The sequence below is a fragment of the Lepidochelys olivacea genome (assembly GCF_965140295.1).
Source record: "Lepidochelys olivacea isolate rLepOli2 genome assembly, chromosome: 15".
NCBI classification, from domain to species: domain Eukaryota; kingdom Metazoa; phylum Chordata; order Testudines; family Cheloniidae; genus Lepidochelys; species Lepidochelys olivacea.
In genome coordinates, this window is record NC_140425.1 from 9,959,906 (window position 1) to 9,976,304 (window position 16,399).

Consider the following 16,399-nt stretch of genomic DNA (forward strand, 5'->3'; position numbering starts at 1 on the left):
AGTAGGAGCGTTGCCAGCAGATCAAGGGAAGTGATTATTCCCCTCTATTTAGCACCGGTGAGGCCACATTTAGAGTACTGTGTCCAGTTTTGTCCCCCTCCCCCCCCCACAGAAAGGATTTGGAGAAATTGGAGAGAGTCCAGAGGAGGGCAAGGAAAATGGTTAGGGGGCTGAGACATGTGACTTACGAGGAGAGGTTGAGAGAACTGTGGTTATTCCGTCTGCAGAAGAGAAGAGTGAGGGGGGATTTGATAGCAGCCTTCAACTACCTGAAGGGGGGGGGGGGGGTTCCAAAGAGGATGGAGCTAGGCTGTTCTTAGTGGTGGCAGATAACAGAACAAGAAGCAATGGTCTCAAGTTGCAGTGGGGGAGGTCAAGGTTGGATATTAGGAAAAACCATTTCACTAGGAGGGTGGTGAAGAATTGGAATGGGTTACCTAGGGAGGTAGTGGAATCTCCATCCTTAAAGGTTTTTAAGGCCCGGCTTGACAAAGCCCTGGCTGGGACGATTTAGTTGGTGTTGATCCTGCTTTAAGCAGGGGGTTGTACTAGATGACCTCCCAAGGTCTCTTCCAACCCTAATCTTCTATGATTCTATGATATATAGAGTAAGAACTTTAGCTATACCATGCTGTGAAACTTTAAACCCTGAACAACTTCACAATAAAAATTCATAGATTTATACTTTTTGTATTTGTCATACAGCTCACATTCAGCATGTGACTGGACTTCAGAAAAGCAGACTTTAACAAAGTCAGAGAACTGGTAGGTAAGGTCACATGACAAGAAAATCTATGGGATAAAAGCGATCAGGCAGTTTCTCAAGGAGACAATATTAAAGACACAACTGCAAACTATTCCAATTCCAAGGAAAGTCAGGAAGAATAGTACGAGGCTGATATGGCTCCATCAAGAGCTCTATAATGACCTCAAAATCCAAAAGGAATTGTATAAAAAGTGGAAACGCGGAAGACTCGCTAAGGAGGAGTTCAAAAGAATAGCACAAGCTAGGGATAAAACCAGAAAGGCTAAGGCACAAAATGAGCTATACCTAGCAAGGAATATAAAAGGCAACAAGAAGAAGTTATTTAAATACACTAGGAGCCAGAGAAAGATGAAGGAAAGCATAGATCCTCAATTTAGCAGGGAAGGAGCGCCAATAACTGATGAGATCAAGAAGGCTAAGCCTATTTTGCTTCAATGTTCATTAGGAAGGTTAATGGTGACCATATACGCAATAAAATTAATATTAACAACCAGAATGAAGGAATGCAAGCCAAAATAGGGAAAGAAATGGTTAAAGAATATTTAGATGAGTTAGATATATTCAAGTCTGCAGAGCTTGATGAAATTCATCCTTGGGTACTCTGAAACAATCTCAGAACTGTTATCAATTATCTTTGAGAATTCATGGAGGATGGGTGATGTCCCAGAGGATGGGAGAAGGGCAAACTTAGTAGCTAGCTTTAAACAGAGGAACAAAGAGGATCCAGGGAGTTATAGACCAATCAGCCTAATTTCAACACCTGAAAAGATATGGCAACAATTATTAAACAATCTGTTTGTAAGAACCTAGATGATAGTAGGATTAAAAGGAATAGCCAGCATGGGATTGTCAAGAACAAATCGTGCCAAAGCATCCTAATTTCCTTCTTTGACAGGCTTACTGGTTGCAGGGGAAAGGGAAGAAGCAATAGATGTGACATATCTTGATTTCACTAAGGCTTTTGACACAGTGCCACATGACATTCTCTTAAGACAACTAGGAAAACACAATCTGAATGAAATAATTATAAAGTGGCTCCCCAACTGGTTGAAATACCATATTCAACCACTAGTTATCACTACTTTCCTGTCAAACTGCAAGGAAGTATCTAGTGGTCCCACTGGGGTAAGTCCTGGGTCTGGTACTGTTCAATATTTTCATTAAAGACTTGGATAATGGAACAGAGAACATACTTATAAAATCTGTGGATGACACCAAATTGGAGGAGTTGCAAGCACTTTGGAGGGCAAGATTAGAATGCAAAACAACCTTGAGAAATTAGAGAACGGTCTGGAATCAACAAGATAAAATTCAGTAACAACCTAAGTGCAAGGTCCTTCACTTAGGAAGGAAAAACTACACGCACAACTACAAAATGGGGAATAACTGGCTAGGCGGTATTACTGCTGTAAAGGATCTGGAGGTTATAGTGGATCACAAATTGAATATCAATTGTGACACGGTTGCAAAAAAAGGCTAATGTCATTCTTGGATGTATCAACAGGAATGCTGAATATAAGGGACAAGAGGTAATTGTCCCACTCTATTTGGCATTGGTGAGGCCTCAGATGGAGTACTGTGAACCACACTTTAGGTGGCTAGGAAAGATGTGGACAAATTGGAGAGAGTACAGAGGAAAGCAACAGAAATGATAAAAAGTTTAGAAAAGCTGTTATCTAAGGAAAGGTTAAAAAAACTGGGCCTGTTTAGTCTTGAGAAAAGAAGACTGAGGGGGGACTTGATAACAAGCTTGAAATATGCTACAGGCTGTTATAAAGAGGACAGTGATCAGGAGGGATAGATAGCTCAGTGGTTTGGGCATTGGCCTGCTAAACCCAGGGTTGTGAATTCAATCCTTGAGGGGGCGATTTAGGGATCTGGGGCAAAAATTGGGGATTGGTCCTGCTTTGAGCAGGGGGTTGGACTAGATGATCTCCTAAGGTCCCTTCCAATTCTAATATTCTATTTAATTGTTCCCATGGACACTGAAGGTTGTAGAAGACGTAATGGACTTAATCTGCAGCAAGGGAGATATATGTTAGATATTAGGAAAAACCTAACTATAAGGGCAGTTAAGTTCTGGAATACGTTTCCAAGGGAAGTTACGGAATCCCCATCATTGCAGCTTTTTAAGAAAAGTTGGATATCGTCTGTGTGGTTTTGGTCCTGCCTCAGCACTGGGGGCTGGACTTGATGACTACTCAACGTCCCTTCCAGCCCTACATTTCTATGATTCTATGTTATTCAAATGACTAGTTTGCATTGTAATTTACATTGTTTCTGCATGATTGTCCAATGCCCTTGTCACTAAGCCCTAGTGTGTTTAGTTTGCAACTGACTTGGGTTCTTTTAAGCAGAATGTTTAAAGTCAATATTCAATCTGCGTAACTGGAAGGGACATTATAGACGGATGTGATTTTAAGAATCCACTGAGATAATAAACATGAACTGTTCCAAGACAAGCTGCTAACAGATGAAAGTTGTCCAAAATTTCATTGCTTAGCATACTGTAACAATCCTGCATGCATGACTCCATTCAGAGCATCTTCTATGAATCCAAACCATAATTCCTACACTGAGGTTTAAATTAAAAAGCATGCCAGTACTTCTGAAATCAGGGAATGTATTAATAAATAAATTTTGGTGACTGGCAAATCTCTAAAGTCAAATGATGCAGAGCATAATCCAGAACTGATCTACACAAAAACTTTTTGTGACTTCATAGTAACCTTTGTGGCAACTAAGTGTACAGTCATGTAGTATCATGACCTGCATGAGGATCAAAAAGAGACAGATGAACTTCTTGGACATAAAGATGTAGTTTACATGCAACTGTCTGCAGTAAGAGTGTACTGGATAATGGAAGTATATAAAATATGTAGCATAATAACAAAATGGAAGGCCAGAACCTCAACTAGTGTAAATTACTTAGCTCTACTGAAGTCAAGTACAATCCTTGGTGTCAGCTGTCACATAAGTGTGGACGCTGCTGGGATTCAAACTGTTATGAGCCTCAGATGCTCGGGATGAGTTTCCCTCATTCAGAAGAAACACGCAACTCCACTGGTCAGCAAGTTTTACATGTCCCCTTCTTTGTCCCATCCACATCCCATGAGAGTTCATTACATCCTCCAGCTACAGAGCCTGACCTTTTACCTTAAGCTGCAGACTCATTCTTTTTTTTCCTGGAGGTCCTTGGTTCAATACCCACTATGTTGGTCAATAAAATGACCATCATTCAGATACTGGCATTGTTCCAATATTAATGCTTAATAAATTATATGATGTTTTTCATGTTTGTAATACTTTACAATGATTAACTAATTAATCCCTACATCCCCCTTAAGCAAGTATCCAATTAAGAACTCTGACAAGGCCTAATCCCTTCTACAGTCTCAGGTGTCCACAGTCTCATAAATGCAATAGATTTCCAATAAACTGGGCTGAAATTAACTCTCACAAAACTGGTAACTCTTCTGTTCTGTGAACTCATGTGAAAGTCCCTGTGTTCTACTCATTAGCGTATTCTCTCTCTTTTTTCTGCTGCTGTTCACACATTTATCCCCCAGCAACCATAATCTATGCAAAAATGAAAGCACACTACGCTGGAATACAGCTTAGTAAGTAACACCTCAGATGGTTCAAAGATTAAATAGACAAGAGATTATGGAACACTGCAATTCACTGAATCAGTTAAAGAATATTTAAAATGAGTTTTCAATAGGATGATTCAGGTCTCTTTGCTAGGTTTATTGCTTACCTATGATGGCCTGCTCTGGGGAAGTGGGTGGAGTGAGCGGCATCCCACAATTACTGGAATCTTTCATGCTGCCAAGTCCCTGCTGACCCACACTGATGTGCCCTCCAGCACTGGCAGCACTGTGAGACAGGGGGATGTCATTCTGAGAGATGAGAACAAAAGCTGAAGGATACACCATACGTACACCGCCTATAAAGAATAAGAACAGGGAGAAGAAAATAAGTCTTTTAAATTCTCCATTGATTATTCAGCTACCCAGGCTGGCCTTGATTGGTTTCAACATGCACTAGACAAACCTTACTAGTCAAAATATAAAAGATCTAAAGAAGTTTTCAGCCTGCATATTCATTCCTACATATTCATCCATCCCTTTATGACTACTAGGGAGCAGAAATAAGAAGCTTGATATTGTGATAATAGCATCAGGGATACAGGGAGTAAGAACCTTGAGGCAAGATAAATAGTCAGAATGCTCCAGTGTCAAGAGAGCCACAAAACCAGATAGGGAAATTATAAAGGTTGTTTCTGATTAATTAGATTTTTTTTTTTAAATTATGAGGTGGAAATGTTCTTTAGGCAAAATACTAAATCTCACCAACAATGATTTCAACTGCCACAGGGAAATCGTCATCATATCCCAATTCCTCTTCCTCTTTCAGCCCCTCCTTCTTCTTCAGCACCATGGGGTAGAAATACTGCCATTCCTCAATCAATTTACGGGTTGCTGGGTCTGACATCTTGTATGCTTGGCCCGTCAATGTACCATTTAAACCATAAGGACTCAACAGAACTGAAAAATAAAACATACAATATGTGGATTTCAACTACAGAGCAACCACATCCCACTTCCCCTAGATTCATTCCCAGTCTTGTTCGAACTGTGATTTTAGATAGCTCTTTGCATTTTGTTTATTTTCCAAATATAGTGCACACAACTTCACTTCGTAAAATAATGGAATAAATATTAAGAGGGATAAAAATAACTCTACATCAATGGAATAACAGAAGACACACACTGGACCATCGCTATAGCGCGGGTTTGTGTATAGCGCGGTCGAGGCGATGGATCCCAAATTAAAATATTTAAATTGGGATCCATGGCAACACGTCCCCCACATTAACAAGGGACCACGCATGGATCCAGAACCCCGGGCTATAGTGAGGGTCCAGTGTACTTCTGAAGACATCCTGTAATACAGGTTTCAGAGTAGCAGCCGTGTTAGTCTGTATCCACAAAAAGAAAAGGAGTACTTGTGGCACCTTTTCTTTTTATCCTGTAATACACTATGTAATACTTTTAAAAAAAATTTAATGTAAGTGCAATGTTTTCTTTTCCAAATTGGACAGGGCATTTTTATGGCTTACAACACTACACTGTAACCTAGAAATCTGTAACTTTAAGACTATATCAGGTATGTCTCTTTTTATATATTTTAAATGCTCATTCTTCTCTTTGGTTATGCTCTGTATTTTCACCTTTCTTTCTAAAAAATCTGCATTTTGACAAATGCGTTGCACCACAAACAGCACAATGAAGGAAAAATAAAATGAGGGACTGTCAGTCAGACAAAAAAACTCCAGTTCAATCAAATAATCTATGTTATCATAATCAATTATTTGTACTGCAATAGCATTTAAGAACACTACCCATAGACCAGAGCCCACTGGACCTTGTGACACTGTGCCATGATATAAAATGTTCATATATACCTTTTCAATAACAGATCTTACAACAAAAATTACAGTTTGTTTTGTTGTACTTATTTCAGAAAATATTTGAATCTGATGAAGTTAATGACTAGAAAAACCTGTAAAACATGACCTAACATTTATTTACAGCTAGCTATCATACTAAAAATCTTAACAGGATTTTACCCCATGCCCCCAGTTTCCTGAGGGGAACTTTAATTCTATTTTAAAAATTACTGAGTTTTGTTTCTTATTCATTTCTGGATCTGTTTCCTGACACCATCACTGGGGCCAAATTAGGGAGTTTTGATATATAGGCATTAAAATAGGCACATAAACCACATGTTCTGCAAGTCTTTATATTTCCAGAGCTGCCACAGTCAAAAGTGCACTTACCTTGGAATGGTGCAGGTGAGGACTGGGCCATGTGGATATGCTCCTCATTGATCAAGTAGATTGGCTGGTGTTGGGCAATCTCCACGCTTGTGCACACGTTGCTTTCCCCATGAAGGAAGAACGTGAAGGCGCAAGACAAATGTTCACTGGATAAAAAGAAATAAAAAACTGGTTCACTAGCATATCAATGAATGTGGGGGAAGAGAGGATAGATTTTGTAGCAGAAGGGAGCCAGATTGGGTTGAAAACCCAGTTCTGCTGTTTCACTTAAGTAAACTGAACTCAGAACCACTGAAGATGACAATTACCAACTTCTGGCTAATGATGGAACAGTATTGACATCAACCTCAGAGACTCATTTTCCTACCCATTTCAATTAAAGAAAGCTCACTACAAACAGCTGTCTGCAAGCAGAAGGCTTCAAGAAGTCAAAATACGGTCTTTAGGATGAAAAGGAAAGAGAACTCTTAGGACCAGAAATGAACTTCAACTGAGAACAGGAACAGGGAGGAAGAACCATTACTTATATGCCAAGGGAATACTGTTTTTTTTAAAAGGCACAGAGACTTGCTCAGAAGGCAACGATCTCAATAAACTCATGGTCCAGGCCATCCATGACACTGCCATACATCATCAAGAATAATGCTCAGTAAATAATAATGAAAATAAAATTTTCCCACTTAATCCACCACATAGAATTGCTTTGCATTATGTTACAGCTAATCATTTGCTTAAATGTTGCTAATTGTAATGCCACACTTTTTAAACAAACAAAAACCAGCCAGCCAAACAACAACAAAAAAACCCATACAATTTTGCATTTTTTTGTCTTCAATACAATCAGCTGAAAATGTACAGAGCTGAATTTGTATTGTTCAGATAAATTATTGTAGGACTACAGTGGCAAGGCATTCTTTAATAGTTGTTGGCTTTGGCACTAAGCCAGCCACAACATAACTACCTTCAACTAAGGAAATAACACCAGCAACTGTAACAATTTCACTTCACAGTTTAAATCAACTAACTGCAGCACTGCAGTAAACTCTTTTTGAATAGTTGAACTGATAGTCTGGAACAGGATGCTGTTTAAGCTCCCTAAATCTCTAAGTCATTCTGCACTTTTTGTAAAACAAGTATTTGTCCTTAAATAAAAGTTATGCTTCTGTTTAAAGGTTCACAACTGATGCCATAAAAAAGGAAAAAGTTCACTCTAGAAAATCTGGGGGCAGGTTATTTTAAGAAGCATCAAAATGGAAGGAGGCTAAACTTCTATTCAATGTCCTCAGCATTGCACACCCTGTGTTTAGTAGCACTCTGTATCATTCAGCAATGGAAACTAGTAAGTTTTACTTGATTTCCATATGGCAACAGAAAAGACATTTTAAGTTTACTGCTCTACCACTTGTACAGTAGATTTAAACTAGCCACTAAATTTTTACAGCAAGCTGTAAAGGGGAAAGGAAATGGGTCATAGATTCATGGTATTTCTATTCAGTTACTCTGCTGGGGGGGTAGGGGCGAGGAGAGAAAACCCCAAAACAAAATCAAACTCTCCGCTCATATAACAAATAAAATCATAAACAGAACCCAAAACATGTAATCAAAAATAATATTAGTCTCTGGACAAAGGATGATGCCCTTTTATATACATAGGCTTTAATTGCAAAATGATGAAAAGTCTGGTCTAAGATCAAGTGGAGATAGTCTCAGCAAAGAGTTCAGCAAGCAACAGGTCAGACTTTCTAAAGTAGCTAGAAAAGCTATTTGTGAAGAAATCATTTTGAACTCTGGTCTTTAGGATATTACACAGGAATCCTTCTGATTCTACAAGCTTCCTACAGTTTTGCCTGTGAAAGTCCTGCTTGCCTTCCATTGAAGTGCAGGAAAAATAGCCATCTGGGACCAGGTACTGACTCTTTCAAGCCTCTTGCAAAGCAGTCAGACATGAACAAGTCATATTCATCTCACACAACATTCACGGCCTTCTATAAACATTGTCAGAGTAAGAAATAGACAAAATGGAAATTTAGTAAGATATTGGCTTCACAAAGCCCTGGCTGGGATGATTTAGTTGGGGATTGGTCCTGCTTTGAGCAGGGGGTTGGAGTAGATGACCTCCTGAGGTCATCTACTGACCTCCTGAGATGAATTACAGGGAGAGTGAAAATATAGGAAGGATTCCATTTCATGTTTCTGGAAACGTAACATTCTAAGATAACTAGCCCATTATTCATATATTATACCCTAGCAGACAGTTACAAGTTTGATTAAAAGAAAAGGAGTACTTGTGGCACCTTAGAGACTAACAAATTTATGCTCATATAAATTTGTTAGACTCTAAGGTGCCACAAGTACTCTTTTTCTTTTTGCGAATACAGACTAACACGGCTGCTACTCTGAAACCTGTCAAGTTTGATTAGTGAAATCAGGATCATTTATAGATCATTTACTAGATCCAAGTAAATCTGCCTGAGATATATAGGCAAGAGAGAAAAATGGAAAATCTTGCTTAGTCACGTTTTCGTTCTCTGTAGCCAGTCTTGACCAGAGCTAATGAATTCCTAAAGGCAGAACTCTTCCTCTGCTGAGCAAATGTGTCCAGGGAAAGTAACATTTATCCATATGTGTATAGTATCAGGCTTCTCCCCTTTTACGGTTATTAAGTCCTACTCCAGGGGGCTGTATTGTGAAACTTTGCAAGAGAATAAACAGTTACATAAAGTGAATGTTCCCTCTGGCAACAGACTCACTGTTTTAAGCACAGCTTTTAAAGACCAAAAACAATAAAGATCAAGGTTTGGGGACTCTACACACTTTTGGTAAGTTTCTGGCAGGTTTTGTATAAAATATTTACTTTGGACCAAACATGAGTTTTATTCCAAGAAAACAGCAGTGCACAGTGCGATGGGTTCTTCTTAGGCATGCAGATCCCAGCACACTGACATTCTTGTCTTCAGGACATTTCATATAATTTGTTAAATACCAAGCTGCAGAAATCAATCCTGCTACAAAGTGTAAGACGGATCTACAAATAAAATACAATGGGAAGGGGAAGAAATTAACATGCTGAAAAAGTCAGCTTTCAGATCTTGGGAGACAGGCCAGTCCTTACTTAAAGACAGCCCCACAACCTGAAGCAAATACTCACCAGCAACCACACAATAGAACCACTAACCCAGGAACCTATCCTTGCAACAAAGCCCCTTGCCAACTGTGTCCACCTATCTATTCAGGGGACACCATCATTGGGCTTAATAACATCAGCCACACTATCAGAGGCTCGTTCATGTGCACATCTACCAATGTGATATATGCCATCATGTGCCAGCAATGCCCCTCTGCCATGTACATTCGTCAAACTGGGCAGTCTCTACGTAAAAGAATAAATGGACACAAATCCGATGTCAGGAATTATAACATTCAAAAACCAGTCGGAGAACACTTCAATCTCTCTGGTCACTCGATTACAGACCTAAAAGTTGCAATTCTTCAACAACAAAACTTCAAAAACAGACTCCAACGAGAGACTGCTGATTTGGAATTAATTTGCAAACTGGATAAAATTAACTCAGGCTTGAATAAAGACTGGAAGTGGATGGGTCATTACACAAAGTAAAACTATTTCCCAAAGTTTATACCCCCTCCCCCCAACTGTTCCTCAGATGTTCTTGTCAACTGCTGGAAATGGCCCACCTTGATGATCACTACAAAAGTTTTTCTCCCCCTCCCCCGCCACGCTCTCCTGCTGGTAATAGCTCACCTTACCTGATCACTCTTGTTACAGTGTATATGGTAACACCCATTGTTTCATGTTCTCTATGTAGATAAGTCTCCCCACTGTATTTTCCACTGAATGCATCCGATGAAGTGAGCTGTAGCTCAAGAAAACTTATGCTCAAATAAATTTGTTAGTCTCTAAGGTGCCACAAGTCCTCCTGTTCTTTTTGTGGATACAGACTAACATGGCTGCTACTCAGAAACCTTTCAGGAACAGATATAAGACTTTTATTTATTTATTTTTGTAATCATTTACAACCTACATCTCCAAATACTGATAAAAGCAAAGGTCTTTGTAGAGTACTGTAACTACAGATTGCATATTTAGGGCTAGTCTGTAATGAACAAGAAATAAGATTGCAAGAAACTTTCTTGTCTGTATTTTACATAACAAATCTTCAGTAGCACTTTATCAACATCCAGTTTTCTTAATGATGACTAACAGTCCCAGTTACACTCTCTCTAAACTACGAAGACTCCACAAAGAATATTTTTCACACAATTCTTATAGTTATGTACATGAGACATTCCTCTGTAAGAAACTACGTAAGTACAACAGAACACACATAGGACTAAACTTACAAAAGTGCTCAGCATCCTCTGTCAGCGCCAGATTTTCAGAAGAGCTCAGCACATTGGGTGCTGAGCTCTTTAAAATATCTGGTCCCAGTTGTGGATAATGAACCCTGGAAAATCTGGGCCACACCGTAAATGTATTTTTTATGTTATCTTACTTTTTTTGTATTTTTCTTGTCTCTCCGACATTCTTCAGGATGCCAGAAACCACCATGCATGTGAATAGTCTGCCAGCTACTCCCCTAGTCACTATGAGAAGGCTACAAGCCTGATACTTCACTGCATTGTGTTATCATTTACACCTGAGCAAAAAGAGTGCAACGCGAGTGTAAAAGCTTACCAAATCTGAATGGCTGCCTTTTACACTCACCTTGCACAGTAGCGAGTGTTCAAAGGTGCAAAGTTAGTATAGAATCAAGCCCTGGATGTTTTTATTGGGTGCATAGTACTCGCAGCTGCTCAGAGGAAAGGGTACAGAGATTATATGATGAAAAGAAGTAGCAGCAAATGATGGTGAGTGTGAATGCATGCTGACTGTACCCCACTGAACAAGCAGACAGTACTAATTGCTGCCTGTGGAATGTAAGGGGTATACAATTTCTGCCCTAAATGGAGTTGTGTGAAGAAAAAACGATTACCTACATTTTGTAACAGTTATTCCTCAAGATGTGTTGCTCATGTCCATTCCATTCTAGGTGTGCGCGCACTCACGTGCACAGTACAATTTTGCCTTAGTGGTATCCGTAGGATTGGCTGTGGGGTCCCCTTGAGTGCTGCGCCCATGAGCTGGTATATAGGCACCACCGACCCCATGCCCTCTCAGTTCCTTCTTGCTGGCAACTCCGACAGAGGGGTAGGAGGGCGGGTAATGGAATGGACATGAGCAACACATCTTGAAGAACAACAGTTATGAAAGGTAGGTAATCGTTTTTTCTTCTTTGAGTGCTTGTTCATGTTGATTCAATCCTAGGTGACTCACAAGCAGTATCAATGGAGGTGGGCTCGGAGTTCACAGTTCAGTGGCTTGTAGTACTGCCCTACTGAAGCCAGTATCATCCCGGGCGTGCTGGGTAAGTGTGCAATGGGACGTGAACATGTGGACAGACAACCACGTGGCCCCCCTACAAATGTCCCGGATAGGCACTTGGGCTAGGGAAGAAGAGGCTTGTGCCCTGGTTGAGTGGGCGGTGACAATTGCCCGAGGTGGCACCTGTGCCCAATCGTAGCAGCGGCAAATACAGGCAGTGATCAAAGAAGAAATTCTTTGAGTGAACACTGGACGACTTTTTATCCTGTCAGCCACCGCGACAAACAATTGCATTGACTTGTGGAATAGCTTGGTCCTTTCAATGTAGAAGGCTAGCGCCCCCCTGACATCCAGGGAATGCAGCCTATACTCCTGCTCCAACTTATGCGGCTTTGGAAAAAAGACAGGTAAGTAAATATCCTGGCCCATATGAAACCGTGAGACCATCTTGGGCAGGAAAGCTGGGTGAGGCTGCTGCTGGACCTTGTCTTTGTAAAAGACCGTATAGGACGGTTCTGAGGTAAGCGCCTTAATCTCAGATGCCGAGAGGCAGATGTTATTGCAGCCAAGAATGCGACCTTCCAGGGGGAACCTGTGAGCCGCGACAGCACAAAATTCAGATCCCATAGGGCCAGATCTCCTGAGGTGAGGGTAGGGGCGCTTGAGACCTTTGAGGAACCGGGCATTCATGGCCTGGGTGAAAACCAACCTACCCTCAAGCGGAGGATGGAAGGCCAAGATAGTGGCCAAGTGGACCTCGATAGATGAAAGGGACAGGCCTTGGCGCTTGAGAAGAAGAAGGTAGTCTAGGATTAAGTGCAGCGAGGCCTGCTCGGGCCGAATGCCTTTATCCAAAGACCAAGAAGCGAGCCGTTTCCATTTGGCCAGGTAGGAGGGCTCTCTGCTGCCCAATAGGACCTGTTGGACTCCAGCTGAGCACTCCTGCTCCTCCATATTTAACCATGCAGCAGCCAAGCCATCAGGTGCAGCGCTGCCAGGTTTGGATACAGAAGACTGCTGTGGTTTTGGGACAGCAGGTCTGGCCTGAGCAGTAGCCATAACAGAGCAGCCACCAAGAGGTCCAGCAGTGTGCCGAACCAGTACTGGCACAGCCAAGCCAGTGCTATGAGGATCACCTTTGCCTTGTCCTGCTTGATCTTCATGAGGACACTGTGAATTAATGGCACTGGGGGGAAGGCGTACAACAGAGCCCCTGAACATGGGAGTAGGAAAGCGTCTGACAGGGATCCTCTGTTGATCCCCAAATCGAGCAGAAAAAGTGGCATTTCCTGTTCTGCCTGGACACGAACAGATCCACCGAGGGAGTCCCCCACCTCTGGAAGATGGTGCTTACCACTTCCAGATGGAAGGAACACTCATGGCAAGATGAGAAGTTCCTGCTGAGGCAATCTGCTGAAGCGTTCCTGGTCCCAGGGAGATGTGTGGCTACGAGATGGATACTGTGTTATATATAGAAATCCAAAACCCTGAGAACTTCTTGGAAAAGGACAGACTATCTGGCTTCCACCTTGCTTGTTAATATAGAACACAGCTGCTGTATTGTCTGTCAAGACCTGGACCACCCTGGTTTTCATGTGAGGTAGGAAGGCTTGGCAGGCAGGCGCACCAGTCTTAGCTCCCTGATGTTGATGTGTAGGGAGCAATTGTGACTCAAATCAATGAATGGCCTTGCATGCTGAGATCACCCAGGTCGAAGGCACAGGAGACGAAGGTCAACGATGGGGATGGAGCTGCGAAGGAAACCCACTCCAACACTGATGCAGGATTCTGCAACCAGGTGAGTGACAACAGTACGTGGTCTGGGACCCTAACACCCAATCCATCCTGTGTCTGTTGGGAACGTAAACCGACACCAGCTAAGCCCGCAGGGGTCTGAGACTGAGCTGCACATGTTGGACCACGTAAGTGCAGGCCACCATATGGCCCAACAATCACAGGCACGTATGAGTGGGTGGGCTTGCATGCATGAGATGAGGTCCACTATGGCTTGGAATCAAGCCTTGGGGAGAAAGGCTCTGGCCTAAGTAGAGTCGAGGACTGATCCAATGAACTCTGGGCGTTATACTGGACTTAAGGTCGACTTTTTCTCATTTATTAACAGCCCCAGGTCACAATTGGTGGAACAAACCAGATCAAGATGCTGCCGTACCTGATCCCAGGACCGACCCTTTATTAGCCAGTTGTCAAGGTAGGGGTAAATTTTAACACCCTGGCGCCTCAGATAAGTAGCCACTGGTGCGATGCACTTCGTGAACACTCTTGGGGCTGACGAGAGACTGAATGGCAATGCCGTGAATTTGAAATGGCACTGGCCCAGCGTAAAATGAAGGCAGCACCGGGAAAATGGAAATGTGGAAATATGCGTCCTTCAAATTAAGGGCAGTGTACCAGCCTCGTGGATCCAGAGAGGGAATGATGGGGGTCAGGGAGACCATGCGAAACTTCAACTTTTTGAGAGACCTGTTGAGATGACGCAGGTCCACGATGAGTCTGAGGCCTCCTTTTGCTTTTGGGATCAGGAAGTAGCGGAAGTAGAACCCCTTTCCTTTCATGTCTTGAGGGACCTCCTCCACTGCCCCCAAGCGCAGGAGGTTCTCAACCTCTTGGAAGAGGAGTTGCTCGTGAGAAGGATCCCTGACCGGAGACCGCGAATGCGGTGCAAGGGTCCTAGGCTGCAGGGATCTACGCCTGCGGTCCAGAGGTCAAGGGAGTTCCAGTGCCCTATGAGGCAGTCCCATGACCAGCTTGCCCTTAAGCGCTGAAGCCTTAGCCGAGTCCAGCGCCCGGTGTGGTGTCTGCAGTGCCGGTTGGTCTGCTTCTTCTTTAGCCACCGAGGCTGCTTCAGGCAGCGAGGGCTGTAGAACAAGCCGGGTCCCCTGCCACTCTCGGGAGTTGGAGGCAGATCCCTGGCTGGGCTGGGGGGCGGTCTGACCTCAGAGGTACCCCTGTGAAGCCCTGGGGTGGGCACATGGCCTGACATAGGTCCTTTGCCCAAGGTCCCTCTCCCTTCCAGTGCTGGGTGGAGCCCGGTGCCAGCAATGCACTCCATACTGATGCCAAGGTGCTCAGCGTGGGATCCAAGTAGGAGGGCTCTGATGCAGGAAGAAGTGCAGCCCCCATGAGGAGGGCCCTCAAGTGGATATCCCATTCCTTTTGGGTTCTAGGGCGAAAGTTCTTACAGATTCTGCACTTGTCTTTCCTATGGGACTCCCCCAAACACTTCAGACAACTGTCATGGGGGTCACTAATAGGCATTGGCCTGTTGCATGACGAGCAATGTTTGAAGACTGTTCTGGGGTGAAGTCCCAGTCGGGACTCTAACTAGGGTGACGAGATGTCCTGATTTTATAGGGACAGTCCTGATTTTTGGGTCTTTTTCTTATATAGGCTCCTATTACCCCCCATCCCCGACCCGATTTTTCACACTTGCTGTCTGGTCATCCTAACTCTAACTACCAAACTACCTAACACTTACCTTAAAGGCTAACGAAGTACCTAACTATACACAAAAAAGACAGACAATGGGCTGTTGAAGAACCGCTAATGCTCTTACAATTGCAAGACAAGGTGCTCTGACCAAGTCACAGGTAGTAAGAAGGAACTGAGAGGGCGTAGGGTCGGCGGCGCCTATATCCAAGCACATGGGCACAGCACTCAAGGGGGGCGCCACAGTCGACCCTACAGATACCACTAAGGCAAAAATCTCTGATGACTGTGCACGTGGGCATGCACACACCTAGACTGGAATCGACATAAGCAAGCACTTGAAGAAGAAATGCTCAAAATCAGATGACTGAAATATTTACATAGAGAAATATACACAAAAAATATGCAGTTTGGGACATTAAATCTATTACTGTATGTGACAGATGATAAATTGATAAATATACACAAAATAAATCAATGATTTATGTCTAATGTGAGTTGTAAGTCTACTGCACTCTTCCACAGACTTATGACATCTTGATGAGAAGGGAAAGTTTTCTAAGTATTTGGTGATGTCATTAAAAGCCCAATATGCACCTGTACTGCATATGGGCTTATTTTATATTTGAAGATCTTTCTTTCATATAAAAAACACATGCATGCACACGTGCGTGCACACATACAAACACACAAAATTTCTAGCTGCTAGGTAGTGAAAATGCAAAGTTGTCTTATGATGTCATTACAGGGATATATTTCACTAGAGTATTTTTCATCTCAGTTTAATCTTTTAAAATAAACAGAACTGCTGTTTACAAATTAAATTAGTTCAGTTGTATGATGAACGTCTCATGTCACATTGTACTCTTCCCCTCAATAAAGAGAAAGTGTGCTGAAATCAAACAGAGCGTAAGAGAAACCTAAAACTTATCTCCATGTTCTCCTTTGTTTCTTTCTTTAT

General features: G+C 42.3%; 1 protein-coding gene across 2 annotated transcripts in view; it reads right to left on the reverse strand.

The window, feature by feature from the left end:
• The window catches only part of MED13L (mediator complex subunit 13L), a 462,169-nt gene that overhangs the window by 96,326 nt on the left and 349,444 nt on the right, over positions 1-16,399 (reverse strand). For both annotated transcript variants that reach the window (XM_084649484.1, XM_084649483.1), the window contains exons 5-7: positions 6,612-6,757; positions 5,122-5,316; positions 4,527-4,715 (exon numbers count right to left, since the gene is read on the reverse strand). In XM_084649484.1, coding sequence (XP_084505610.1) covers positions 4,527-4,715; positions 5,122-5,316; positions 6,612-6,757 — 530 coding nt within the window. The remainder of the gene's footprint in view (positions 1-4,526; positions 4,716-5,121; positions 5,317-6,611; positions 6,758-16,399) is intronic.